This window comes from Mytilus edulis, chromosome 1 (genome assembly GCF_963676685.1).
Source record: "Mytilus edulis chromosome 1, xbMytEdul2.2, whole genome shotgun sequence".
In the NCBI taxonomy this organism is placed as follows: domain Eukaryota; kingdom Metazoa; phylum Mollusca; class Bivalvia; order Mytilida; family Mytilidae; genus Mytilus; species Mytilus edulis.
In genome coordinates, this window is record NC_092344.1 from 64,987,279 (window position 1) to 65,015,049 (window position 27,771).

The window sequence follows — 27,771 nt, forward strand, 5'->3', positions numbered from 1 at the left end:
AATTTTAATCCTGTAGGATATTAATTTTATCCCATAGGATATTTTATCTCCTATAGGATATTTTTATCCTAAGGGATTTAAATATCCTATAGGATATTAAAAATATCCTGTAGGATTATGACTTTATCCTACAGGATTTCTCAATATCCTGTAGGATTTTGAAAAATCCTAAGGGAAAAAAAAAAATCCTATGGGATATTGGCACTAATTTCACCCGTACTGCCGAACGGGGCGAGACATATCATTTTTTTTTTAAAAATTGCTTTACCTATGGGGATAGGTAAATTATTGCCAAGTTTGATAATTCTACCTTAAAAAAAAATGTGGTTCCAATTTGCACTTACGAGAAGTGCAAATTAATCCGAGAACATGTTATAAGTTCTCCGAAATGGGAATCAGGAACCTTCAGACGTTACTCTATTTGAGATTAACAAAATTCATTTCAAATGGGAAGTCATCATTTATGACATGACAATTTATATGCATGGATAAAAGACGTTCGGTTATGGATTTAGAAATACATTCATGATATCCTATGAGCAAACAGGTTTCTGACCATTTTAAGAAGTCCGGGGTATCGGATCCATTATCGTCCTGTCATGGACAAATATGTTGTTCTTCCATCCGACATAGCCTTAAACAATATGGTTTTGCAAAACCATCTTATGAAATATCTCTCATAAACGGGAGTCCCACATTAAACTCTGGTTCATTCATGAAAGAGGAGATTTAAGAAAATCGAAAAAAAAATCTCCTTGTATTTAAACCGCAATGAACGATAAAACACCCCAACCTTTAACATGGTACGTGAAGAAAAAAAGCCCTCATTAAATTAAAAAATGGCGAAGCAGATTATGTAAATTGTGAAGAGTCAAAAATTAAGTTCAATAAATTCAAAATAAGTTATTGCCATTCATCATAAATGAATTTCTATCAAACATAAGGCTCAAGGAATATTTTATATTATTTATATTAATATTAACAACATTGTTGGCGTGTGAATACACAACGTCAGAGTGAGAGAATGAATGAACTGCCATGGCCATCATTTGAATGTTATGAGACAGGTAAACTCTTATCCAAAAGCAACAGTTTACAGTGGATTATTGATTTGAAATGTAAAGTTATGTAAAGCTGAGTTAGAAATAAGCCAAGACAACATGAAGTTGTTTGACTATGAGGCGATTTCATAGTGTTTACGTTTAAAGTGTCACGAACCGCCAAAACTAAGATCACACTGTCATTGGCAGGTTTGTTTTATACAGCAATCGGCATTGCCATCGCAGTCTGTGGTGGTTCGCGTCATGTTGATAGAGTTGGAAGTGTGTCTTTCATTGATGTCTTTTGGAGGGTAGAATAGTCCCAACTGTAGCTTCGTACAGACGCCTCGTTTCGGTGACCGCTCATATACATAGTATACATAATATATCGGATTTTGGAGCCAGCGTCACTCATTGCTTTAATCGCTGTTGCCCAGAGACAATGAGCTGTGTACATAACACTACAAAAGGAATTTTTCGACACATCTGCCATTGTGAATTGGTAAGATTTGTTAGTATACCATAGTTGTAAAATGTTTGAAGTTTTGGACGAAAACACATTTTTATAAATGTGATTGAAAAGTGAAGCTGCATCTTGATCAGTCTTCAAAATCAGCAATTTCAATGAAGCAATTGGAGAGCGATTGCCTTCACATGAATACATTCGTTTGTCAGTGAAAGATTCTCGGTGGTCTTATCTGCCTTGCCAATTTTTGTTTCATTTCGTGTGACAAGCAGGAAAATTCACGATTGTTTTCATCAAAGTGGAATTCAAACGAGTTTATCGTGGTTGATGATGAAATTCTATAACAACGGGTCACAAATGGATAGCAATATTATACAACACACGGAATCTCAGGAAAATTGGTTCATCAGATGAGTACAGGTAGGAATTTATATTTTCCAAATCATTAAGGGTTGCAATCTGTTTATGTTTTGTAGGAAGAGATACACCTTTTTTGAGGTTTTCTTTAATTTTCCATCAAGAGTTTCATTCGCCTTCCTAAATTCCTTATCGCGAACGTTATCAATATCCCTATCAAAATCATGAATGTGGCGGTTGATTGCTTCCCTTCTATTTTTCATTGAGGTTTTGTGATACTCTTTTGACTTGGTTGTTGACTTTTTTTTCGGAACATTTTGGTGTTGCCTCAGCGTAAAATTTGCCCAAAAAATTGTTTAATTCCTCAGTTTTAGTAGTTGCGAAATCAAATTATTGATTCAGGGCTTCCATAAACCATTCTAAAATATAACAAAATAAGAAATTCAATTTGATTTTCAATCATAGCAAAGAGGAAATATCCAATATTGGTACAAATAGCAAATAAAGTTTATTTTATAGATTCGGATAGCTCTGCGGCAGAGTGTGTTTTATTAGAACTTGAAGGATATTATTCAATGCATGCGTTGTGCTTTATATACGTTTAATCGTCGTGATAGCTAATGCATATACAATATAACGTCACACAATATAGCGTTATGGTAACAACGTTACCATAGCGTAATGTTTGTACTTCGCGTATTTTCCGACATTCTGGGGGCCAACAAAAAGTGAAATATGTAAGAATAAGAATAAGAATAAGAATTAAAAACCAATTGTTCAAAGAACAATTGAGGGTCTTTCCACCAATAAGTATCTATTTTGATATGAAAATATTAAAATTCAGTTGAAAATGTCAGTTCCTATGGCTTAATGATGTATAAATATGAATTTCAAGCAAAGGTCAAAATCTAGAACGTCCAATTAACCTATGACCTTGACCTCAATTTTAAGGTCATAAACCAAGGATTCCATATCAAAAGACCATAGGTCTGTATTATGTATGGTTCATGAGTAATATCCCTTTACGCATAATTCTAAATATAAAAGGGGCAAAAACTCCCATTTATTGTCTACGCACCCTTCCAATCAAAATTTTTAAGTTACGACATGTCGCAACTAACAATTTAGTAAAATTAATTTGTCGAAATCTTATAAAAATAATGAAAAAGAGTGAAAATAAGCCAAAATCAAAATTTAGAATTTGACCTTGACCTTTGACCTTGACCTAATTTTCATTTTTTTGGACCAAGGACCTTAAATCTAAAGATTCTAGGTCTCTAGCACTTATGGTTTACAAGATAGAAATGCATATCACTTATAACAAATGCATAAGGGGAAATAACTCTCATATGGAGCGTTCATATCGCTTCGGTCAAAATAGGACAAATCATGCGAAGGATATAACGAGCAATTTTGTAAAATAAATTTGTCATAATATTTTACGGTTGCGAAGGAGTTGCGCTAACAAGGAAAACAGTGTTTGGGGAGATAACTCCTACAAAGAAAAGTATTCGTTTACGCAGGGTAAATTTCAAAAGCGCATAAACTGTTCGATATCATATACCAAATATCTAAGCGACATATTGCGAAACAAATGTTTATTGCAAGAACAAAATTAGGCGGAAGAAAAAAAAAAATAATCAGAAGAAAAACAATAGGTCTTTCCACAGAAAAGTGGAAAGACCTAATAAGAATAAGAATTTTATTAGTATAAAATCCAAACAATAGGATTGTTACTAAAATATACAACAAAAACAAACAAACAGACAGTGGCATATCAAATACAAAACGATAGTCATTAAACACTACAAACATGTAGCATTGAAAGAAAAACAAAAACATAGATTATTTAAGTATTAATTATAATACTATTTTTGCATTGTTTTGACAGCATGCCTCCTCTTTAAAATTATCAATTAAAATATTATGCTTATGTTATAAAAAATATGTTATAATATATATAACATTATAAGTTGAGCCATCAATTACACAGTTCATATATTGACATTATAATTGTTTCTTTCATTATACATTTCACTTATGTAGTTAACAATGATAAGTAAAATATCACATTCTTCGCAGGAAAATATAAAATCAAATTTGTTTTCTTCACTCATTGAATTAAAACAGGGGACAATACTAGATATTTCATCAAACATTTTGATCCTAGTTTTATTAATTTCTGAACATGTTATGATAAAATGAAATTCATCTTCCACCTCTTTATGGCATAAAGGACATATTCTATTTTCTAAAGCTGTTTTGTTGTATCTACCACGTTCAACAGCCAGCATACTATTACTTATTCTTATTTTAGCATAATTTTTTGTAACATTTTTATCTAAATTCAATAAAAGGTACTTTTCTAGTTCATACTTTACTTTAAATTTTCTGTAGGTTCTTTGTTTATTTCCATTTATTGAATTATCATCATTAAAGAGACAATTTCTCCAAAATATAATGTAATTTTCATTGATCTTCTTCACGATGGCTAAAAGTAATCTTTTTTTAGAGAAGGTACATTGATTTTCCCAAACATGAGTGAAATTCAATTTTGAAAGTAGCATTTTAACTTTTGAAGCAAATCCATCATTTAACTGCTTGTTAGCTTTATAAACATTCTATAATAATGACTCATTTTCATTTGACTTTAAAACATGTAACCAAAATCCTACAGAAGACTTAAGGGCCTGTATACCAATAGGGTACATTCCCAATTCAGCTAATACAGCTGTATTTACTGCCTTTGAATTAACATTTAGAAGACCTTTCGCAAATTTTATTTGGAGTTTTACTGATTCCATAGATAAATATTGAGATTCAAGAGTTTTGTTGTTCTTCACAATATTTAGCGACCATATCTCACTACAATACAGTAATATTGGGCTAACACAAGAATTAAATAGTTTCATATGGGAAAAAACATCCATCTTATCTGAGTAGAGTATTTTTTTTTTATACAAAACAATGCCTTAGAAGCTTTTTTTACATAGGAGATTTACTGCATTAGTGAAAATTTCTGATGGCTTGAATAGTATACCTAAATATTTATATTCTGTGCAACATTCAATTACTTCATTATTCAATACAAACTTGTCTTTAGTAAGTTTTTTACCACTTTTATTAAATATCATTGTTTTTGTCTTGTCAAGATTGACAGTCAAGTTCCATTTTTCACAATAAGTATTTAACTTGTTTAGACAATTTTGTAAACCTTCTGAGGATTCTGATATTAATACTAAGTCATCAGCATATAAAAGACTAGACAATTTTATGTCATGTAATGTTACAGGATCACATGTGTTATCAAACATTGAGGTTAAATCATTTATATAAAAAGAAAATAAGGTAGGACTTAGAATGCAGCCTTGTTTTACTCCAACTGTGGAAGGGAACATATTAGTAATGCCTTCAGTGACTTTAACTGCAAATAAAACTTCTTTGTACATATCTTTTAGAATATTAAAGAATGGTCCATTTATGTTATATTCACCAAGTTTGTGCAACAGAGCCTCTCTATTTATAGTGTCAAAAGCTTTTTTAAAATCAATAAAACATGCATATATTCTTTTGTTTGATTTAAAAGCCTTAAGATAATATTATTATTTTCTGAATACTTTTAACGAAAAAAGTGTAAATTCACAATATAGATGAATAAATTTAAAATTAATCAAATAAAATACTCGAGTCACTTAACCTTAACTGATCACAAAAAGTTAATCTCATAGTCCATTCATGGATGTTTCTTCTGTTTCATACACGGTAGCTTCACTAGGCGGTAATTTTCTTTACGCGTTATAAGTTCTTGTCCTGTATCTAGTGGCTTCTTGACTCCACCAGTGGAGGGTGTGTTCGTTTGGGCGGTCTTGGTAGTAAGTTAATTCCGTGGAAATTTTCCTCAAACGGGTTCATGTGCGATCTTTTTTGAACGAGACATTGCGATGTGTTAATTGGTCGTCTTTTGGCAACAATCATACCTGAAGGTATATCATCTGGATGGTCATGTTTCCATGACAACTTTGCAATGGACTTTCCTTTTTCGTTGTCAATAGCTGTGTTCTTGTGTGACATATCGTTTAACTTTTGACGGCTGGTTGATGTTTTTATTGATTGGCCCTGATAATAAATATCCTATCTTTGACTGTAAATCAGAGGGTCCTTTTCCTCTGATAACTTTGTCCTCGATAATGTCCCAATAGTGGTCGGCGCCTATGAGTAAGTCGATTTCAAAACGTTCTGTACTCTGCACAGAATGTGCAAGTTTAAGTTCTCTTAAGTGTGGCAAGCTCCTTGAAGTCTGGAAAAATATATGTTGTATGTTGTATGTATGTGATTGCGTACCAATGAAAAATGCAGTGGCGTAAAATCTGTCTGAATCTGTGACTCCTTCTCCAGGTTCGAGTATGTCGATCTCTTTAGTTATAGATTTGCGTAGATTATTCAATATCAAATTATCTCTTCCGTGTTCTCGTGCAATAGATTTTCGTATGTCAATCGGTAACTTGTCCAAAACTACTGGTACCAAAAGCAAACCATACATCTCTGGTGTTTGACCTAGTGACTCTTATCCTCGCACATATGATTCAAGTTTGTCTCCGTAAGACCTCAAGCTAAATGCATCATTTGTCGGTGTGGGTAAGTTCATGAGTGCTTTTGTGTAAGCATGGACCAGTTTGCTAGGTTGTCCGAACATATCTTTGATAACCTATCTAGAGGGTTGCTGCTCACAAGGAAGCTATTAAACCAAGAGTTCCAAATGGTGAAGTTGAAATCATCCCTTCGCAAATTTTACGGACGTCATCACGAGTTGGTTGACCGTTATGGAATAACCGTATCACAAATGATATCGGGTATGTTCCTTAAGTCGTAAATACAATCCCCGTTTCCCTTTCCTGAATGTGACCTACCGAATTAGACTTTTTACCGGATTTGTTATCACATAAGCAACACGACGGGTGCCGCATGTGGAGCAGGATCTGCTTACTCTTCCGGAGCAACTGAGATCACCCCTAGTTTTTTGGTGGGGTTCGTGTTGTTTATTCTTTAATTTTCTATGTTGTGTCGTGTGTGCTGTTGTTTGTTTGTCTTTTTCATTTTTAGCAATGGCGTTGTTAGTTTGTTTTAAATTTATGAGTTTGACTGTCCCTTTGGTATCTTTTGTCCCTCTTTTGATAAGGTTGACTGCGGTTTCGTAGTTATCATTAGTCAAAGCGAATCCCTCTACTGTTTGCGCGGCACTTCCCTCAAGCTGGGCTTAAAGATAGTTAAACTTCTGGATTGGCGTTAATGTGTCGTTGTAGTGTATATATGACTCGAAACAATCCCAAAAATTCTGCCACTTGAGAATATCTCCATTAGAATAGGGTAAGTCTAACTTTGGAAGCCTATGGTTATTAGTTTTTAAAGATCTCGGTTCTGACGGGACTTGAAGCATGACATTCTCTGACGGACGGGTATACACTGCAGGGGCGTGAATTGAATACTGCTGGTTCATAGAATCTATTGCACATGTGTTCATATCAACTCTAGCTTCTGGTGTGAAATTATATGCGTCTGGGTTAAGTCTGCTCGTTGAAGGACCAACAGTAGCATGCGAAATTATAGTATTTGTTTCAAAGGACTTAATAAATTTCCGAATATGTCTAATTTTGCAATCAAGTTCGTACATATACTCATCTGAGTCTGTGATTTCCTGCTCCAGATTTTCCTCCGATGTCTGTTCCAAAAGTCTGTTATTCAGGTCAATCAATGTTTTGTGTTTCTGTGTGACGGCATCATCAAGGGCTGTCAATTCGTCAACTTCTGTGTCTGTTTTTGATATTAACTCGTCGAATTTCACCAGTAACGGCTCCTTTGTGTCCAGCACGAACTGACATCAGCTTTGAATCCATATATATCCTGGTCACGGCCCCATTAAATGTTGAAGAATCTTAATCAATGCATGCGTTGTATTTTCTATACGTTTAATCATCGTGATAGCTGATGCATATACAATATAACGTCAAAAAGTATAGCGTTATGGTAACAATGTTTGTACTTCGCGTATTTTCCGACAGAGTGCTCATGTTTTTTGAGAGGTTTAAGGTTAAAATCCTGGTCTGAAAATACATGGTTTTATTTTAGTGTAAAAACACTTGTGATTTGTTTACATTGTAAGTAACTCATTTAACTGAATATCACAAAATCATTAACAGGGTTTTCATAAGTTTGTGTTTACCTTTGAAAACTTTGATTCCCCTCTTTGTGTTTGTTTGGTTGGTATAGCATGTCGAATGTCTTTCAGTTCCTCTTTTGTAACCGTTTCAAATTGTTTCTGTGATTTTTGAAGCCCAGAAACTGTAGGCCTTTCAACTGTAACCGGCTTAGGTGCCAAAGGAATCTGCGATGGGGCCTCTGGCTGCGGTTGTGGTGCCTTTCTATGATTTTCGGGAGCTCAACAAGTTCAAAATTGTGCAAGTCATCTTTAAACAACCATCCCAATTAATCCTCTTCATTGTACGAGTCAATTTCATCCAGCTTTTCGCCCCCACCGATGTCGAGATCCGGAACCTCTCCCATCTTTGCCTTTCTAGTATTGAGCAGACGACAGGAGTTCGGGATGGGATTCATACAATACATGTAGTTCGTGTGTTAGATGGGTTTGATAACACATTACTTTTAATGTTGTGTTTCTGTTATGTCGTAGTTCTCTTATATTTAATGTGTTTCATCAGTTTAAGTTTGTAATCCGAATTTGTTTTTTTTTCTCTATCGATTTATGAATTTTGAATAGCAGTATACTACTGTTCCCTTTATTTGAAACACTAACAACAAGATAGATTGAAGAAAACTGTATTGTTTTGCTCTAAATCGTAATGCTACGAATGTATTACGGAAAGGAATGTTCGAATCAATAAAAAAAGTAGTTCCGGTAAAAAAATTATGTTGAAAATAAAACATGCAAAAGAAATACATTTAACAATCAGAAGACAGTAAATTCACCAGATTTACTTATAACGAAATAAAAGTTGGAGCTGAGATCAAACATCGTTGTCAATCAGATGTATGTGATTTCTTATAATTTCAAAAGATCTACACCAAAATCCTTGGTAATCCATGGCCATAGGAACCCGGAAGGTAAACGTACATGCTAAGGTTATTTTACTTATGCTATTTAAAATTTCAGTACGAATTGTTAACTTTTATTCAAATGTACAGAGAAAGGATTATATCGATGCATTTAAAAAATATCTATGAAATGTACATGAGTGGTCTGTTTCAAGGCAAAATATCTTACCCTACCAAGCGGAATCTTAGATTTCTTGCGGCAGTTCAGATCACTCACCCTTTATCCCGGATTATATAAATTGCAGAACCTACTTATGTAAAGTAATACCTTTTGTAAAGGTATGATCTTTCTCTTGTTGGATACATTGTATGCAATTAATATCTGCCTCTTGAGGGTAATCTAACATCAATTTATTTTTGATTTTGCTAGACTTATTATCCAAAATGTTCCTTAACTAATAAAATATATGCATTGAAGTATGTTATCAAAAGTGCCAGGTGCAATTTTAAGGGTATAGTAGGTCTGGAATACACTTTAAATGCATATGTTCATATTCAACCTCGGGGTAACATATTGCACTCCGAAATAAAAGTCAATCACACGCATGCATGTTTGATAAACATATACGTGAGGCGTTAATAGAATTACATAGCGGAACCTATTACAGGAGGTATACAATGAGAACAAGAGATAAGGTAAGAATTATTGACGATTTTTATCATTGTCATACAAATTATATTCGTTATGCTAATATAAGTAAATGAAATCAATTAGCAGAATATTATTCCTTGTTCTTTTTGCAATGTGTTATACAAAGATATTTCAAGTATACCTATAAAATTTTGTATTTTCGTCGCTTTTCTTTTTAATAGGTGTTGCCCATTACTTTTTGTTGGTCCTGTTTGTCTTTTGCTTTCATTTTTTGTTTATATAATCCCATCTGCCTCAAAGATAAATAATAGCAGACAAGATGTATGCAAACATCGACCACGGAAAAACTAGACAATTACTTCGATGTTGACAATAATATCAATTATATGGTCATTTTTATAAATTTCCTATTTCAACACTTTATTCCTCGAAAAACTAAGGATTTTCTTACCCCAGGAGTAAATTACCTTAGCCGTATTTAGCACAATTTTTTGGAATTTTGGGTCCTCAGTGCTCTTCAACTTTGTACTTGTTTTGCTTTATAACTAAAAAGCGTCACTGATAAGTCTAAAATCGACGAAACGCGTGTCTAGCGTACTTAATTATAATCCTGGTACCTTTGATAACTAATTACGTCTGGCAAGAATATACAGATCAGCAGTATTTTTATTATTTGCACGTAGGTAATCGTCTGGTTAAATAAAAAGTCTCTATGCAATTTCCAAAATCCGAGAGATTAACTATTCTGTGCACGGTACAATAATATACTGTAGATCTATCGGTATATGCATAACGTAATGGTATCTTGTAAGCAGGCTTAGTGTTATTTAAGTTATCATCATTAACAATCTGTGATTGATTACAATTTTTCAAGCTATCATTGTTTTCATTATCAAACATGTTATTGAATTTAATCAAATACTTTTCAAAATTACTCTGATTTTCTTTATTACATTTTGATTGTATTGGGAAAATAACTCAAATTGAGTTTTATAAAGTCAATGTAGCATGTAATAAATGAATGTTTCTATTATTCATTTTTAATAAATATGTATACCAGGATTGGCAAATTATTATTTGAGCTGGGCAATAAGTCTAGAAACGAATAATACTGGACAGTATGATTTGTTTAGGCACATTTTCCTCAGAAAAATAAAGACGTGTTATAGTTTCATGATGTCTAAGCTAAAGTGCACACTTACAGATATGAAATTCTGATTATTGTTACATAAAAAAATGTTTAAATCCGAATAACAATTTATTTATTAATGATGTTTATATAAATATACTGTTAAGTAAAGATTTTAACAATGAACAAAAACTGTAAAAAAATATTTTTTTCTTATATATTGTATATTATTGTGAAGAATAACTGTAGTTTTATTTTCTGTCTATGAAGGAATAGCATAAAAAAATGATGCACACTATGTAACCCGCATAGGGGACTTTTTAAAAGTCTGCACCGTATTTTGCAAGGTTATTTTGAATAGATATTAAATGAATTGCAGTCATTCCTTATAAATAAATTCTAAAGGTATCTTTAAAATAGTAAATTTTGAAAAAAAATCTGGTGAAGTTCATGAAGTTACTGTCACATCACAAATTATGTGTATTAGCTGATAGACAAAACTGATTCAGTCAATCAGATGACGTTACATAAAATGTTAAGTTATTAATATATTTCTAAAAAATGCACATCAAATGGCTTGACTTTATGGTAACACTTTGACCAAACTAGACAAAACGTTGAATAACTAAAATTATAGATTTAAGGAGGAATATCGAGAAAAGCTTTTCAGATTGGTTATATATGTCTGCATGTAAATATGTCTTATAGTTGATGGAACTATACTTTTTCATATTTATATATTACAGAATAGCATATTTAAACGAGTGAATAATAGATTTAAATATGTTTTATTTTTACTAAAACTGAGGGAAACGTATCAAATATAAGAGAACTACGACACAAAAGAAATACAACATTAAAATGTAACACACATAGAAACGAACTAAAGGCCAGCTGAAGGACGCCTACGGGTGCGGGAGTTTCTCGCTACATTGAAGACCCATTGGTGGCCTTCGGCTGTTGTCTGCTCTATGGTCGGATTGTTGTCAATTTGACACATTCCCCATTTCCTTTCACAATTTTATAATAGAACAATGGCCATTTTTCTGACTTGGTGCTGTACATTTTAAGTAAAATAAATGGTGGGTTGAACCTGGTTTTATGGCATGCCAAATTTCCCGCTTTAATGGCAATGTTAAATATAAAATTTAATTGACAACATTACATGACAGGACTACAATACAAATAAATGGGTACCAGGTTTACAATTTAATACGTTAGACGTGCGTTTCGTCCACACAATACTTACAAGTGACGCTCAGACGCAAAGTATTAAACCTGTCTCGTCGATGAACTGATTAATAATATTGTTAAGTTGGTTTTTAAACTGTTAAGTTCAAACTTTCTTTCCCACTTTGTCGGTACTAATAGATTAAAGGTGTATAATTATCAAATACAAACATTGTTTTGTTCAATCATTAATAAAAATGATTGTTCGATTTTAGTATCATATTTGTATCAATTTTGTTGAAATTAGATAAGAAACATCGCTGATGAATTATTCACGTGCAAGTGAATAATTTGACCTTATTGAAACTGTATTCATGTGACCCTCAGTGTAACCTCTTAGCTGGAGATGGGTTACGCATGTTATCAGCTTTTAAAAGGAAAAATGTAAAATTTAAATCAGAACAAGGATGAAATTTTGTTTACTGATTCGACAGAAAATCGTTCTCATTCAAGTAAAAATGACGATAAACATACTTTTAAACCTACGATATGAAATCAAACAGACCCAGAAAAATCAAATAGCACTTGTTTACAACCTGTTTATATTTATACTTATGTTATTATTTTAACAATTACGAGAATCTCAACTCTTTGCTAATCTAAATTGATTGATAGATTGGTGTTTAAGTTTAATACTCTACCTTCAGCGATGTTGTCTATTTCATAGCAGACAGTTTTATTACTGGGGGGAAACCGAAGATCAGATAGAGCCACACACCTTCGGTATAAGATACTTGGAATCCTAGTCAATTGAGATTGGAGTCGAATGCGCCTGCTACGTCCGGAATATGTATATTATTCACATGCATTTATTCTTCCTTCTTTCTTACTCACTCTTTTGGGAGCAGGAAAACATATCCATTTTAAAGAATACAGGATCTTCAACAAATGTTGTGAAAGTATTAGTATAGCAAAACTGTTAATTTAATACTAGTATTTGACATTATGAATCCAATAAGACTACTTTTAGACTAAAATAAACACGAAATTTTAATACATATTGCCTACGCTAGATTTAATGTTTATTTCTGACTTAAGAAATAATTGATGCAAGCTATACTTTATTGTAGTTTTAACATGGTAGGCATTATATTCGTGATTATTTTTGCCCGAGCAACAGTGAGGGCTAAAATAACACAAATATAATGCCTACCCATGTTTATACTACAATAAAGTATAGCTTGGATCAATTATTTCGATTCAGAATAGGACAATTAAGATCATTTCTATGACCGATATGTATAAATGTAAAAGCCTTTGTGTAGACTCTTCCATGAACCTCCCTTTTTTGTTTGTAAAGAAGCAGCCGGCTGGCACTGTGATTTTTCAGAGGGAAGAGTTTGAACAGCCAGCATGAACGGTCGTCGTATCTAGGTCAAATATGTCAATTTAGGAATGCAACACATTACAGTCATAATACCTGTATATGAATTAGTAACATCATGTGCACCATTTAATAGTTTGAAAGTGTTTTGAAATTAAAGAAATATATTACGTGCATGATACTTTGATGAAATTCATTATTCTGAAGAAGTCAATATACGCATGTGCAAACAAATTTTATTGGATTAAGAGCATGTTTTTTTTCACAATGCGAAAGAAGCATGTCATATTAGAATTCGAAACATGATAATTACTTGTTTAGACAGAAATACCCGGAAGATGTGTTGTACAACAAAATTATGATATTATATGTCTTCTGACATATAATCCGTCTAGGAAGTAAAAGTACACGTTCACTTATGTTGAAAAATAATCTTAAAACTTTCGTCACAACTTGGCCGATTCCATACTTCTCACTAATTGAAGGAGAGTGGCGGATTCACCCGAGGATTGTTGATTTAACTTTTAAAATATCATCAGATGCTTTAGAGCGTCATATGATCGCTGACAAAATTAATGTAGGATTAAACACATTTTTTCTAGGGGTTATTGATGTACACCGGGGCGATTAACTCACAAACTGAATAAAAGTCCGAAGTTTGTGAGTAAGAGCCCCGGTTTACACACCAATAAACTTTAGAAAATTTGTAATTAAACCTCATAATTCTTAAGCCAAATATTTGCCATTTTTCAATATCATTTTTTTAATGGGTACTATAATTACCATCAAATGCATAATTGACTAGTCGTAAATAAGGAGTTAGTCGCCATATTGATTGTTTTTAAAATCCTTAAATGTTCGATGAATATACATCAGAATCTAAACCGAAATAGCACCTACCTCAAAAACTTCATTTAAATGAGAAATTATACGAATTGTCAGCGTACAAGTAACGAAATAATCTTTCCCTTGCATGTTTTATTCTAGTCCAAATAATTATGACGTCTTGAAAGGCTATTATAATTTTTTTCTTTGACGCCTTACTTCGACGTCATAATGCTGAAGCCGCCATTTTCGGTTGGACTTTGAGAGCATATTTTGCTCTCAACTTTGAGACCCAATTTAGCCATCAAATTTTCAATGAAGGCTAAAACAAAATGCATATATAAAAATTCTTACCTTTTATGTGTTTGTTTGTGCAAAATATTTCCAATTAATCCCTACAGAAATAATAATATAAGTAACAATTCCATCCGAGGCGGGAACATGTCGACTGCATTTTTTAAAACGTTTGTCTGATTTCTTTTTAGGAGATTATAAAATAATTTTTATACCAAACTCGGTAAAACCCGAATTTCCGGAACCATTGTTTTACATTATCCGGAAATTCAGGTTGGTCAAAATGTACCGAGTTTGGTTCAAAAATATATTCTATACACCTAAAATGAAGCATCTTGAGGAGAAATCAGCTAAACGTTTTTATAAAGCAGTAAATTCCCTCTCAAATTCCAGTTGAATATATGAGTTTGGCGTTATGACGTCGAAGTAAGGCGTCAAAGAAAAAAAATATAATAGCCTTTCAAGACGTCATAATTATTTGGACTAGTTTTATTCATATGGCGTCGTGTTTTGTCAGCGATCATATGACGTTCTAAATTATCGCTGAATCATTCATGAAATTTCGAGGAATTTTATTTAAATTTTAGCTTTATACATTTCCGAAGTTTTAATGCACAATTCTTTTTTGTCAAACATGAATTATAATAGAATCAAATGTTATGTATTTGTTTTTTAAATCTCAATTTTCCTGAAAATTCCGGGGTTCTGCATGCAGGTGTCTCGCGCATGAATAGACAAGGTTACGAAGGTAGTTTCTGAAACATGGCTAATTTATATATTCTTTTATTTCAAAAATTTGCTAGTACAATGCGATAATTTTGTGACAGGGTTTGCTTTTAAATCTCGAATTTCTTGTTTAACTGCATTAAATTTAAACGACTGCGTTTGCTTACTTCAATCAGTTGAAGTGACATACTCTGTCAAATCGATGTTCACCTATTTGACTCAAGTTCTCATATCTAAATCAAAATTAAACGTATTTCCAAATTCCGAATTCTAAAATAAACAACAAAAATGTACGGATAAAATGTACCAGTATTGTGTGTATATTTAAGTGTAAACGCAATATAATATTAGCCCTGGAGAATACCTCAAAACATAATTGACGGTCATATAACTTTTTTATAAACATAACTATAACATGTATAAAAAGATAGCGAACATATGCAATCGGATTCACTTGGTTTGTTTGAATTCTTGTTTAAGATTGAACTAGAGGCTCTAAAAAGCTTGTGTCGCTCACCTGTATTTTCTGAAGCTTTGGAAATCATGTAAAATAAGGTTAAAATCATAATTTATAGAAAATATATACAGAAATTTTGCGGTTTTTTGCTATTATCTTAGATATAATAATCCAAGATAATAGCAAAAAACAGCAAAATTTCTGTAAAATTACTAACTCAGGGGCAGCAACCTAACAACTGGTTGTCGGAATTGTCTGAAAATTTCAGGGCAGATATATCTAAATCTGATGAACATTTTTGCCATCAGTCAGATTTGGTCTATATGCTTCAGTTTCATAACCAAAAACTGCCTTTTACCCTATGTACTATTTTAGTCATGTCTGCCATCATGGTTCACGGGCAGGGTCATCGGACACATTTTTTTAAACTAGATACTCTTATGATGATTGTGGACAAGTTTGGTTACATTTGTCATAGTAGTTTCAGAGGAGAAGGTTTTTGTAAAAGATTACAAAAATTTAAGAAAAAATGGTAAAATTGACTATAAAGGGCAATAACTCCTTAAGGGGTCAACTGACCATTTTGGACATGTTGACTTATTTGTAGATTTTACTTTGCTGAACATTATTGCTGTTTATAGTTTATCTCTAGCTAAAATAATATTCAAGATAACCAAAAACGGCAAAATGTCCTTAAAATTACAAATTAAGGGGTAGCAACCCAACAACCGGTTGTCCGATCCATCTGAAAATTTCAAGGCAGATAGATCTTGACTTGATAAACAATTTTAACCGATGTCAGATTTGGTCTAATTGCTTTAGTTCCAAATGATGATTGTGGCCAAGTTTGGTTCAATTTTGTTCAGTAGTTTCAGAGAAGAAGATTTTTGTAAAAGATTACAAAAATTTAAGAAAAATTGGTAAAATTGACTATAAAGGGCAATAACTCCTTAAGGGGTCAACTGACCATTTTGGTCATGGGACTTATTTGTAGATCTTTTTTGGCTGAACATTATTGCTGTTTACAGTTAAAATCTATCTAAAATAATATTCAAGATAATAACCAAAAACTGCAAAATTTCCTTAAAATTACCAATTCAGGGGTGGCAACCCAACAACCGGTTGGCTCTAATTGCTTTGGTTTCAGAGTTATAAGCCAAAATCTACATTTTACCCCTATGTTCTATTTTTAGCCATGGCGGCCATCTTGGTTGGCTGGCCGGGTCAACGGACACATTTTTCAAACTAAATACCCAAATGATGATTGTGGCCAAGTTTGGTTAAATTTGACCCAGTAGTTTTAGAGGAGAAGATTTTTGTAAAAGTTAACAGACGACGCCGGACGACGACGACAACGACGACGACGACGACGACGGACGACGGACGCAAAGTGATGAGAAAAGCTCACTTGGCCCTTCGGTCCAGGTGAGCTAAAAATATGTTTACCACTGTCACCGAACTTGTTTTCTTTACTACAATTAAAAATCATAATTTCAATTCATTCCTTTGAATTTTTTTAACTTTTCTATTACATGTAATAGAAGTTGAAAATTGGAATGAAAAAAATCCACACAGTTGGTATATGTTGAAAATTTCTGAATAAAACATGTGTGTTGTAGTACTATATCACATCAATTGTCAATATTAAGTCTTTCTGACTAGGGCAAAGACTCAAACATATAGCGAACTACTTTGTATGATTCATGATAGTAGGATACAGTGAATCAGCTTTAAATGTTGAAAATAGTCTGTTAATTTTTGGAATTAAAACGATCACTTACTGTATCTTACAGAGAAGGCTTCTGATTATTTTTGTTGTATGCATCATTGGATTGAATATTTCGAGTGGTATTGTCCAACCAGATATACTTTTGTTACTGACTAAAGAAGCCGAATGCAATTCACCATCAGGAATTGGAGGTAAATCTTCTTTGTATAGGTATACTAGTGTATTTAATAATACTTGCCAAGTGCTACAATTTTGTTTTTGTCATGTCATGGGGATGGTATACATGTATTTGACAATATATACCATTGAAGTCGCATAGTTTTTTAAATTATTTTAAAACAGATTATCGTTTTTATATTAAGTACGATTTTTCTGAAAAATATTGTGCTAAAAGATGCTTGTGTCTTTCGATGTTGTGATTTTACACTATTTTATCAAATAAGGGTGAATGTTTGGTACCATTAATGCGTTGAAACCCGTTTCATTTGTTTAGCACCCGTCTGAGTCGGGAATCTGATGTAAAGTTGTTGTCGTTTGAAAATGTGGTTCATAAGGTTTACTCGTTTTTTTGTTTTTTTATAATGATTAAACCGTTTAAATGGTTTTACACATGCTAATGTTGGGTCCCTTTATAGCTTACTGTGACGTGTGAACCAATGCTCAGTATTGTTTTATAACAAGTTTAATTAGATTCGCTAAACACTGTCATACATATTTATAAAAAATGAAGCCATAACATTTAGATAGACACAGCAAGTGAAAGAGAATTTGAGATATCTTAATAAATTGTAAATAGATTTTTTACTTCCGTAAATCATTAAAGAAAATTTGAAGGTTACCTTAAGCTTATGTCGAACAAATAGATTTTCGATGATAGAATGCTATGAATACAAATTGTATACAAGTTTTTTGTAAATCGTTAACTTTTTTTAAATCACTGTTTAGTCAATGTTTGACAATATCCTTTCGGCCAGGCGAGGTACCTACATATCCCGCCGTTGTTTTAGTGTGTTATCGTCACTTTTTTCATTCTTGCTTGTCATTTTCTATATGTGCTTTGTCTTTATGCTGTATCCCTATTATGACATTAATATGTGTTTGTATTGTTCACAAATTGGTATATATATATGATGGAGTTGTATGCGACTGTAATACAAGTGAGAGATTAAGCTAGCTATAAACAAGGTTGAGTGCACCATTTTTCTTCATAGGGAAATGCCTGTATCAAGTCAGGAATATAAATTTTGTTTTCCTTTCATTTGATGTGGTTCAGCTTTTTATTTTGAAATTTAAGAAGGGACTTTCTGTTTTGGAATATTTCTTGGAGTTCGGTAGTTTTGCTATTCTACTTTTTCACCTTTGATTTGAAATTGCAATTGAAACTAGCATTCCGCAACATTATTTTTCATATAAACACCTTTTTAGCAATAAACTACGTTTTGTTGTTTAGTGCAATCTCATGAATCAAGTTAGAACGCTGTCCGGCTACATATAATATGCGCCTGTTTTCTATTTTGAAGTATTTTACAGAGTTCAATCCTACTGGTCTAAACAGCTATTTATGTGGTTTGAGTTTAACGTTAAAAGTTGACCCTTGATTATTCACATCATTGAATTGTGGCCATTGTATATATCATTCATAATCAAAATTAATATTCGACTTAGCTTTGTTTGGTTTTCTACTTGGAATGTTAACATCGCCTGCGCATATGTCAGAGTGCACATTGATGGCAACAGGTCAGACGAATGGAGTTAATACGAAGAATACAGTTAGTTCCACCACTTTGGTGACAGGAAGTACAATGCCACCTGTAACTTCAACGATAGCAGCAAGTAAGCCAGCCTTACCACAAAGTAAATAACGATAAACTACAATAGAAACACTGACTATTGTTAATCATTTTACGACCGTTGCGTACAAAATGTATTATAGTGTACACATGTTTTTTTCCGTATGTTTGTTAACACTTCGTTCGACAACTCAAGTTCTCTTCAACTTTCACAAATCACACTCATTCACGTATTCGTAACTTGATTTCTTCTAATCTTAACAGTAGTGTGGGCATATGAAATGCAAATCGTAAGCTGTTATGCCAAAAAATCGGAAACTTTAACGATAATCGATTGGACAAACCTCCAATCGATTTTTTTTATATCGCCAAGTCTAAGCAACTTATTTTCGACTTATTCAGATCATCGAGAAAAAAAGTAAAAACACAAAAATACTGACTCCGAGAATGATTCAAAGCGGAAAGTCCCTAATATAACAATTCGCTCACAACAGAAACGTATATGTTTATCGTGTTATCAGTCGGTCTTCATTGTATAGTAAAACGGTCGATTGCCGGATAAAAGCAAACTAATCTTAATTCATTTTCCCAAAAGAAAAAAAGAAAACAAATGCATATATTAATATATATATATATATATATATATATATATATATATATATAACCAGTAACTACACGCTCCAAAGAGCCTGTGTCGCTAACCTGGATTTTTGTGCATATTAAGCAAAAGACACAGATGGATTCATGACAAAATTGTCCTTTAATGATGATGATGTGTTTGTAGATCTTACTTTACTGAGCATTCTTGCTCGCTGCTTACAATTATCTCTATCTATAATTAAATTGACCCAGTAGTTACAGTGGAAAATATTTTGTAAAAATTTACAAAATTTATGTAAAAAATTACATAATTGTTAAAAATTGACTATAAAAGGCAACAGTTCATCTCTATCTGTAATAATATTCAAGATAAAAACCCAAAGCTGCTAAATGTTTTATTTTGTCACGGAGGGTACGGGAGATGCCATTTTCTGAATAGCTATTATTAATACGATACATTTGGTATTCTTTCAGCTATTTGTGGTTGTCCTCCGGGGTTTACAAGGATACCAGCGGACAGTGGCAATTGTTATTTAGCTTGTGACTCAAATTCTGATTGGCTTGGAGCAGTGGTATGGATATTCATTCACAATAACTGTCTGTATCACGGTATTCATTTGTCAATTCATTCGACCATTCCTCGCACACAAGTTAGTTTTAAATATTTCAAATTGATAAAACTTCATTAAAACTCATATTGCATATTTTAATGGTTAGAGATTATTTATTTTATTTTGACGTTCGATAGCAACATGTACAAGACGTTTATCGTCAGAACGAATATATTTTTTTTTCACATATCGCACACTATCTTGCATTTGCATGATTAATTAATCTGCTTGAAATTTGAGAACACAAGTATGAGGTTTATCCTAATTTACTTTATTATTTTAAAAGTTATGAAATTATATATATGTAAAAATCAATTGTGATGTTCAATTTTACAATCTTTTTTTAAATCCATAACAGAATGCGAATGATTAAATATAAGAATATGTGGTATTAGTGTCAATGAGACAACTCTCAGTCAACCGTAAATTTGTAAAAGTAAACCATTATATGTTATAGTACGGACGTCAACACGAAGCCTTGATTCACATCGAACAGTAAGTTAAGTGTCATTAAGCGGATATATAACATATAAGATAACTATTTAAAAATATCAGTTGAATATTTAATCACTTCATATAAGTATAGAGATATTAGGCTTATTTTTCTATTACAAATATCTGATTTGCTAGGTTCAAATTTATGAAATTTTTATATGTTTATCAGCGTGTGGTTAAAACTAATTAAAACAATGTAAGGTACCTTCTTAATCATATAGCATCCTGTTGTTTTATCATTGATTGATAAATAAATAATAATGTATTTACAGCTAGCATGTAGAGGAATTGGTGCATATCTCTGGGAACCAAATACGGACGAAGAAGTAGGTGCTGTTGCACAAGCGATACTAAATAACAGTGGTAATTTGTTTTTCGGAGCTTCTAAATTTCGTTGCTGCATCTGAATCATGATTTTATGATGTTAGCAACAGAAGCCAATTTGGATACGCCTGCATGTAGAATTGGAAGTTGGGACTCAACTTATGAGTTAGAATATCCTTTGGTGTCATCCGCCTTATTATTACAACATACCTTTCCAAATTTTAACATTGCAACCAATTAATTGATATCATGGTTTTATTTAGATTTAAATTTTAACTTCGAATATTTCTGTCCAGTTAATGTTACTTTATTTAAAAATACAAAAATATCCATATAACCGTTTCTGATGTAACTATTAATAACTCAATATAAAAAACCAACCTATAATGTTTATATATTGGGGATTTTTACGTTTTTTTCAATTACTTTTTGAGAACTCTCAGTAGTTTATATCTTTTTGTTAATTTACTCATGCTTTTACAGGTGATAAATTTTGGACAGGTGCTACAGATCAGGTTAACGAAGATATGCCTTCCTTTGTACTTGGTTCTGAACTTACGTTTACTCTAACGGCTGGTGAGTTGTTTTTTAATGGCACTATATGGATAAAATCAGAGGATTACGAAATAATTAAATCATATAGTTCTCTGGTGGTGTATGATGATGAGGACATACGATAAATATATGAATGAAACCAACGGGTGTGAGCTATGCGCTAGCGATTGCATTGGACTGAAAAATACTAAGTAAAAAGTAAAATATCTTTTGCATTTTTGTGTACTTTTCATCATTTGAAATATCTATATATTGTTATATCCTACCCACATTTTGATTTGCCTTGAATTTATTGTTGAAAAAGAAATTATAACGACGAATGTTTTTGACATATCAGCTTATGGGGTCTAGTTTCGGTCTTTTTAGCAGAAAAAATATTATTATGGTTCAGAACTGAGCTCCATTCTTTTTTTTGTAGTCAGTGATGGTCCGAACTCTGACTGTGTTGCATATGAACCAACTAATTTTATTTACCGAACATGTTTTGTTAACAGAAAATGTGTTTGTGAAAGGGTATGTATAGTTTAGCCTCCAACTATCATTTTAAAAACTTCAAATAGAAGATGCAAAGGACATTCAATTGTTTTCGATATGCTATCAGTGAATGGCAAATTCTGGTCTATACTAATCCGTTTGAATCACTTTTGTGCATTCAATACGCTTCTCATTTATCAGTTAACGCACGAGTACTTGGTCCGTTCAAACCGACATATGTTTAAATTTATTAATATATATACATATATAAATATATTAAATCAAGGGATAATAGCCAACGATATATCTTACAGGGCGATGGATAATATAATTATGATACAGTATACAACAAAATGTAATATATAACTAGTCTTAATTAACTTTGAATTTTTCGAAAAACTAAGGATTTTCTTATTCCAGGCATAGATTACCTTAGCCGTATTTGGCACACCTTTTTGGAATTTCGGATCCTCAATGCTCTTCAACTTTGTACATGTTTGGCTTTATCAATATTTAGAGTAAAGCGTCACTGATGAGTCTTATGTAGACGAAACGCGCGTCTGGCGTACTAAATTATAATCCTTGTACTTTTGATAACTAATTAAAGGATACAACATCAGCAAAAATAACAATAAACTATGGTGGCCGGTTAAGGCCATTTCGCGTTTTTGCCTTTCATATTCTATAGGGCGAAAACGCGAAGTCGAAAACGCGAAAAGGCGAAATATGTTTTCTTTCCGATTTCGCATTTTCGACTCCGCGGTTTCGCGTTTTCGACTTCATTTTTTCGAATTTTCGACTTCGCGATTCCACGTTTTCGCCCTATAGATTATGAACTCAACAAATGTTGAATCTTTCGGATAACAGATATCCTTCATCAGTATGATCACGATGGAAAATGAATCATATCAATCTATTCTGTTTATGAAACTGTATCAATCTTGAAAGCTATACAATTAATTTTTTTTATACGAACATCATAGAGACACTTGTACAATTCTAAAATTTCCACACACGACGAAAAGACTGCAAAGATATGCCTTAGATAATAATAGTGATTTGCGATATGAACTGACAAAACTCTAAAACTCTAAAGGGGACGACAGTTAAGATGTAACAACAACTGCGTAGAAATACATTCTCAATTAACAGCATTGATCGATCTAAGGTGGTATAATTAGAATTTGAAAACGGTAGAGTAATTAAAACAGAGGCTGCGTAATTAAACATCCCAAATAGATAACAGTTTGATAACAGTAGAGTAATTAAAGTCTTTACGTTTAATTATTACGATATCAAGTTATTCATTTCTGGAATCCTTCTTTTCTCAGAAAGTATTATGTTTGTCCCTTAATTTTGTTTAAACAGTTTTTGTGTTAGGGGCACACCCTCAAGTTTTTATAATGTGAAATGAATAAAAGTGGAAAGAATTATAAAATACTTAAATAAAAGAGGGAAGTTAAGCTAATTGGATAACCAGATTTAACCTATTATTTTCTTAATAAAATGTCCAAACAAAGTCAGAATATGATAATTGTTGTTCATTCGTTCTATTCATTGATAAGGTTTTGTAGTGTTTTGTTTTGTAATTTTTTATTGAGATTTTTATAATTATTTTTTGATAGTATGAAACAAATGAGAATAACATTTTCTTAACTAAACATTTTTGTTGTACATTGTGAATATCGAAGTTGGTAAAAATGGGCAGTAGAAAGATGATTTTATAGTTATTCTTCTAAAGCTGCTTATTTCCTGACAGTTTGTCATATGTCACGCTTATGATACTCAGTTGTCTCACCATACAACAAATTATTTGAACAGATCTAACATATAACCAAACTGCCTCAAAATAGAAACATTTAATAGTAGGTCCGATATTTTGAAAAATATTTTTTAATTTTTAATGATTTTATGTTTCAGAATTTCTGTGTAACAACGACAACATAAAGGAGACAGCAGCACCATAGAGTAAATTGTTCATGCATATATCTACACAAATTAGCTACGTATTAGGAATATGCTGTTAAAGGATTAAAAAACAAAATGAGTTTTCTTTTTCTTATAGTATTGAATATCGATACAAAGCACCCTATTTTGGATGAATTATCTGCATTTACTAAAAGTACAAACAATTAAGTTAGTTATGGAATGCATATACTTATGTTTTGTTTTTTTTTAATTTCAAAGTGTTTCTACAATAATCATGACTTGATTGCCCCCCCCCCCCCCCCCCCCAAATTGTCTGTTGCTAGGTTTACCGGATTTGTAATCACATAAGCAACACGATGGGTGCAACATGTGGAGCAGGATCTGCTTACCCTTCCGGAGCACCTGAGATCACCCCTAGTTATTGGTGGGGTTCGTGTTGTTTATTCTTTAGTTTTCTATGTTGTGTCATGTGTTCTATTGTTTTTCTGTTTGTCTTTTTCATTTTTAGCCATGGCGTTGTCAGTTTGTTTTAGATTTATGAATTTGACTGTCCCTTTGGTATCTTTCGTCCCTCTTCTCTTGACATAGGTCTACAGTTTAAGGACTGAGAATAACATATCGGAAGCAAAAATCAGCAAGTACAATATGTAACATTAAACCTTTAGAATCGAACCGATATTAGGTCCCACAAAAATGATTACAGATTATTCCTTATTAACACTCACATGTAGGGCTAATCACAGTAAACGCAAGACCCAAAAGAAGTTGACAGTAGTTTGCCGATGCTCAAGCCTTAATTAATTTTGAATATACAGATGAACTTATAATAACTGCATGAATCACACGAAATGTAAAAGTGCCGGACCCAATTCATCGACAGGTAATTGGGTATCATATTTTGCATACATATATATACTCGGTCAAAATGATTATATAGAAAAAAGGGCAAAATATGTTTACAATGAAATCAAGTGACTTCGATTATCATCTTAAGATATAAGATCACAAAAACAGTTTGCAAACAGATATATTGTATCGGTTTACCAAATCATTATCATAATGGTAACTGTAAAACTTGTAACGAGTGAATGTGCATGGAACGCCAAAACTTTCTTGTTATGCCAATGTTCATTATATGATGTGCATTTACCTTTATATGATGTTTAAATGTCGTTTTATGATGTGTAAACACCTTTATTTGATGTGCACTTGTCATTTTATGATGTGCAAACACCTTCATATGAAGTGCCCATAACCTTATATTATGTGCAAGTATCCTTATATGATGGTCAAACATCCTTATATAATGTGCAATCATCATTATATGATGTGCAAACATACACAAATAAAGTGCAAATATTCTAACATGAAAAGCTAATATCCTTATATGATGTTCAAACATTCTGATATAATGTGCAAATACACTTATATGATTGCAAACATCATAATATGATGTGCAAACTTCATAATATGATGTGCAAACTTCATAATATGATGTGCATACATACTTTTATGATATGCACATTTTCTGTTTATAATGTGCATTACCCTTTATATTATGTAAAAACACCTTTCTTTGATGTGGTTCATCGTATAATGTGCTTTGCACATCATATAAGTATTTATGCTATCTTCCTACAACTGTAACAAATCATCTGATTAGATGTAAGGGTCAGAAACCGACGAAACGTTCTTTTTGGTATCGTAATGGCAATGTATAAATGAATGGAGAAACTAGAGAGTAAATTGCAAAATTTTTACTTATTCGTAAAAAATTCTTTCATATCAAAATACACATTATATATACATCTGTACAAAACGATAATAATGAATGAAAATACATAAAAACAATAATAACATATTACATAACATATTACATAATACAGTAGCTTGGCCTAGAAAAGGGGTCAACTAAGCCAAGCCAAAAATTTCATAGTTAGCCAAAACAAATCACCTAGTATAAAAAAAGAAGCAAAAACAAAAACAATCAAATTTCTAAGTAAAGAAAAGGAGTTGAAAAGGGGGATGGAGGGAGGGAAATTGATAAAATCCCAAATAAAATCTTGTTTACATAAATATCGATCGTGTTGCTTATCAAGGATGTGTAAACTGTGACGTGTAGTGTAAATACTGACACACATAATCTAGGCAGGGGCTCTCCAAAGGGAAAGGCAAATTAACTTAGAATAAAACTAAAGATTTCCGTCATCTGCATAAAATAAGTTATTAAAATAACTTGCCTTTATGCTATCTTCCTACAACTGTAACAAATCATCTGATTAGATGTAAGGGTCAGAAACCGACGAAACGTTCTTTTTGGTATCGTAATGGCAATGTATAAATGAATGGAGAAACTAGAGAGTAAATTGCAAAATTTTTACTTATTCGTAAAAAATTCTTTCATATCAAAATACACATTATATATACATCTGTACAAAACGATAATAATGAATGAAAATACATAAAAACAATAATAACATATTACATAACATATTACATAATACAGTAGCTTGGCCTAGAAAAGGGGTCAACTAAGCCACCAGGAAAGATGCAATAAAATAAGTCTTTCCTACAATAAGAATTATATAAATTGTCTAAATGTCCAAATAACTGATAAAAATTGATAAAATCCCAAATAAAATCTTGTTTACATAAATATCGATCGTGTTGCTTATCAAGGCTGTGTAAACTGTGACGTGTAGTGTAAATACTGACACACATAATCTAGGCAGGGGCTCTCCAAAGGGAAAGGCAAATTAACTTAGAATAAAACTAAAGATTTCCGTCATCTGCATAAAATAAGTTATTAAAATAACTTGCCTATATGCACAATCATATAAGGATATTTTGACATCATATAAGAATACCTAAACATAATATAAGGATATTTGCACATCATTTAATGACAAGTGTACATCATATAATGACAAGTGTAAATCATATAGTTACAAGTGTACATCATATAAAAACAAGTGTACATCATATCATGACAAGTGTACATCATATAATGACAAGTGTACATCATATACTGACAAGTGCATATCATCTAAAGGCAAATGCACATCATATAATGAAAATGGTTATAACAAGAGTCTTAGCGCTGCATAAATGATAGTCTTCGTCCTTATGGCCTTTGCATAGGACACTTCCATAGTCGAAGCAGGAAACGATTGCATATATATACAAAATTCAGCAAAACTTAACAGGGTGATATAGGTTCATAATACAAAAGTCAGGAAAACATGAATTCGATGTTTTAGAACAATAGAACAATTATGTATACTGGCTTTGTATTTATTGTCATCGGGTCTTACATTTTACAAAGGTTCCAAATTTGCACACTGTGTTGCACATTATGACATTCGTTTTATGCTTATCCATGTATAGTTATTTCCATTAAGACAAGTAATATCTAATTAATTTTTTTCGCGTTATTGTTATCACAAATGTATAGAGGAAAACTCAAAACAATTCATGTGATAATTTGCTAGGAATTATGTAATAGTATCGAACGAACACTTTATAAAAATAAAGAGAATAATGTAATAGCATTGACAATGAAACAACTATCCAGACGAACATGTAAATAAAGGCAAAAGTAGTAATTCATAAATCGATTGAGAAAAAAAATCCGGGTTACAAACTAAAACTGAGGGAAACACTTCAAATATAAGACGAGAACTACGACACAATAGACACACCACACTAAAATGTAAC

The 27,771-nt window shown here is 32.2% G+C and overlaps 1 protein-coding gene across 1 annotated transcript; it reads left to right on the plus strand.

Moving 5' to 3' along the window:
* Nucleotides 1–9,508: 9,508 nt before the first annotated feature.
* Nucleotides 9,509–24,167, plus strand: LOC139519858 (uncharacterized). Its single transcript, XM_071312135.1, has 8 exons — nt 9,509–9,606; nt 17,341–17,467; nt 18,942–19,109; nt 20,141–20,238; nt 21,045–21,135; nt 21,580–21,672; nt 22,070–22,164; nt 24,046–24,167. The coding sequence occupies exons 1-8, from the start codon at nt 9,520–9,522 to the stop codon at nt 24,070–24,072; spliced, it is 786 nt and encodes a 261-aa protein (XP_071168236.1). The 5' UTR covers nt 9,509–9,519; the 3' UTR covers nt 24,073–24,167.
* The last annotated feature ends 3,604 nt before the right edge of the window (nt 24,168–27,771 follow it).

Excerpts from the sequence above, each read along its gene's own strand:
- LOC139519858 (XM_071312135.1), top strand. The coding sequence starts at position 9,520 with ATGTTTGATAAACATATACGTGAGGCGTTAATAGAATTACATAGCGGA. Across the intron at positions 9,607-17,340 it reads CAATGAGAACAAGAGATAAG|AGAAGGCTTCTGATTATTTT; the intron begins GTAAGAATTATT and ends TGTATCTTACAG. Across the intron at positions 17,468-18,941 it reads TTCACCATCAGGAATTGGAG|CTTTGTTTGGTTTTCTACTT; the intron begins GTAAATCTTCTT and ends TATTCGACTTAG.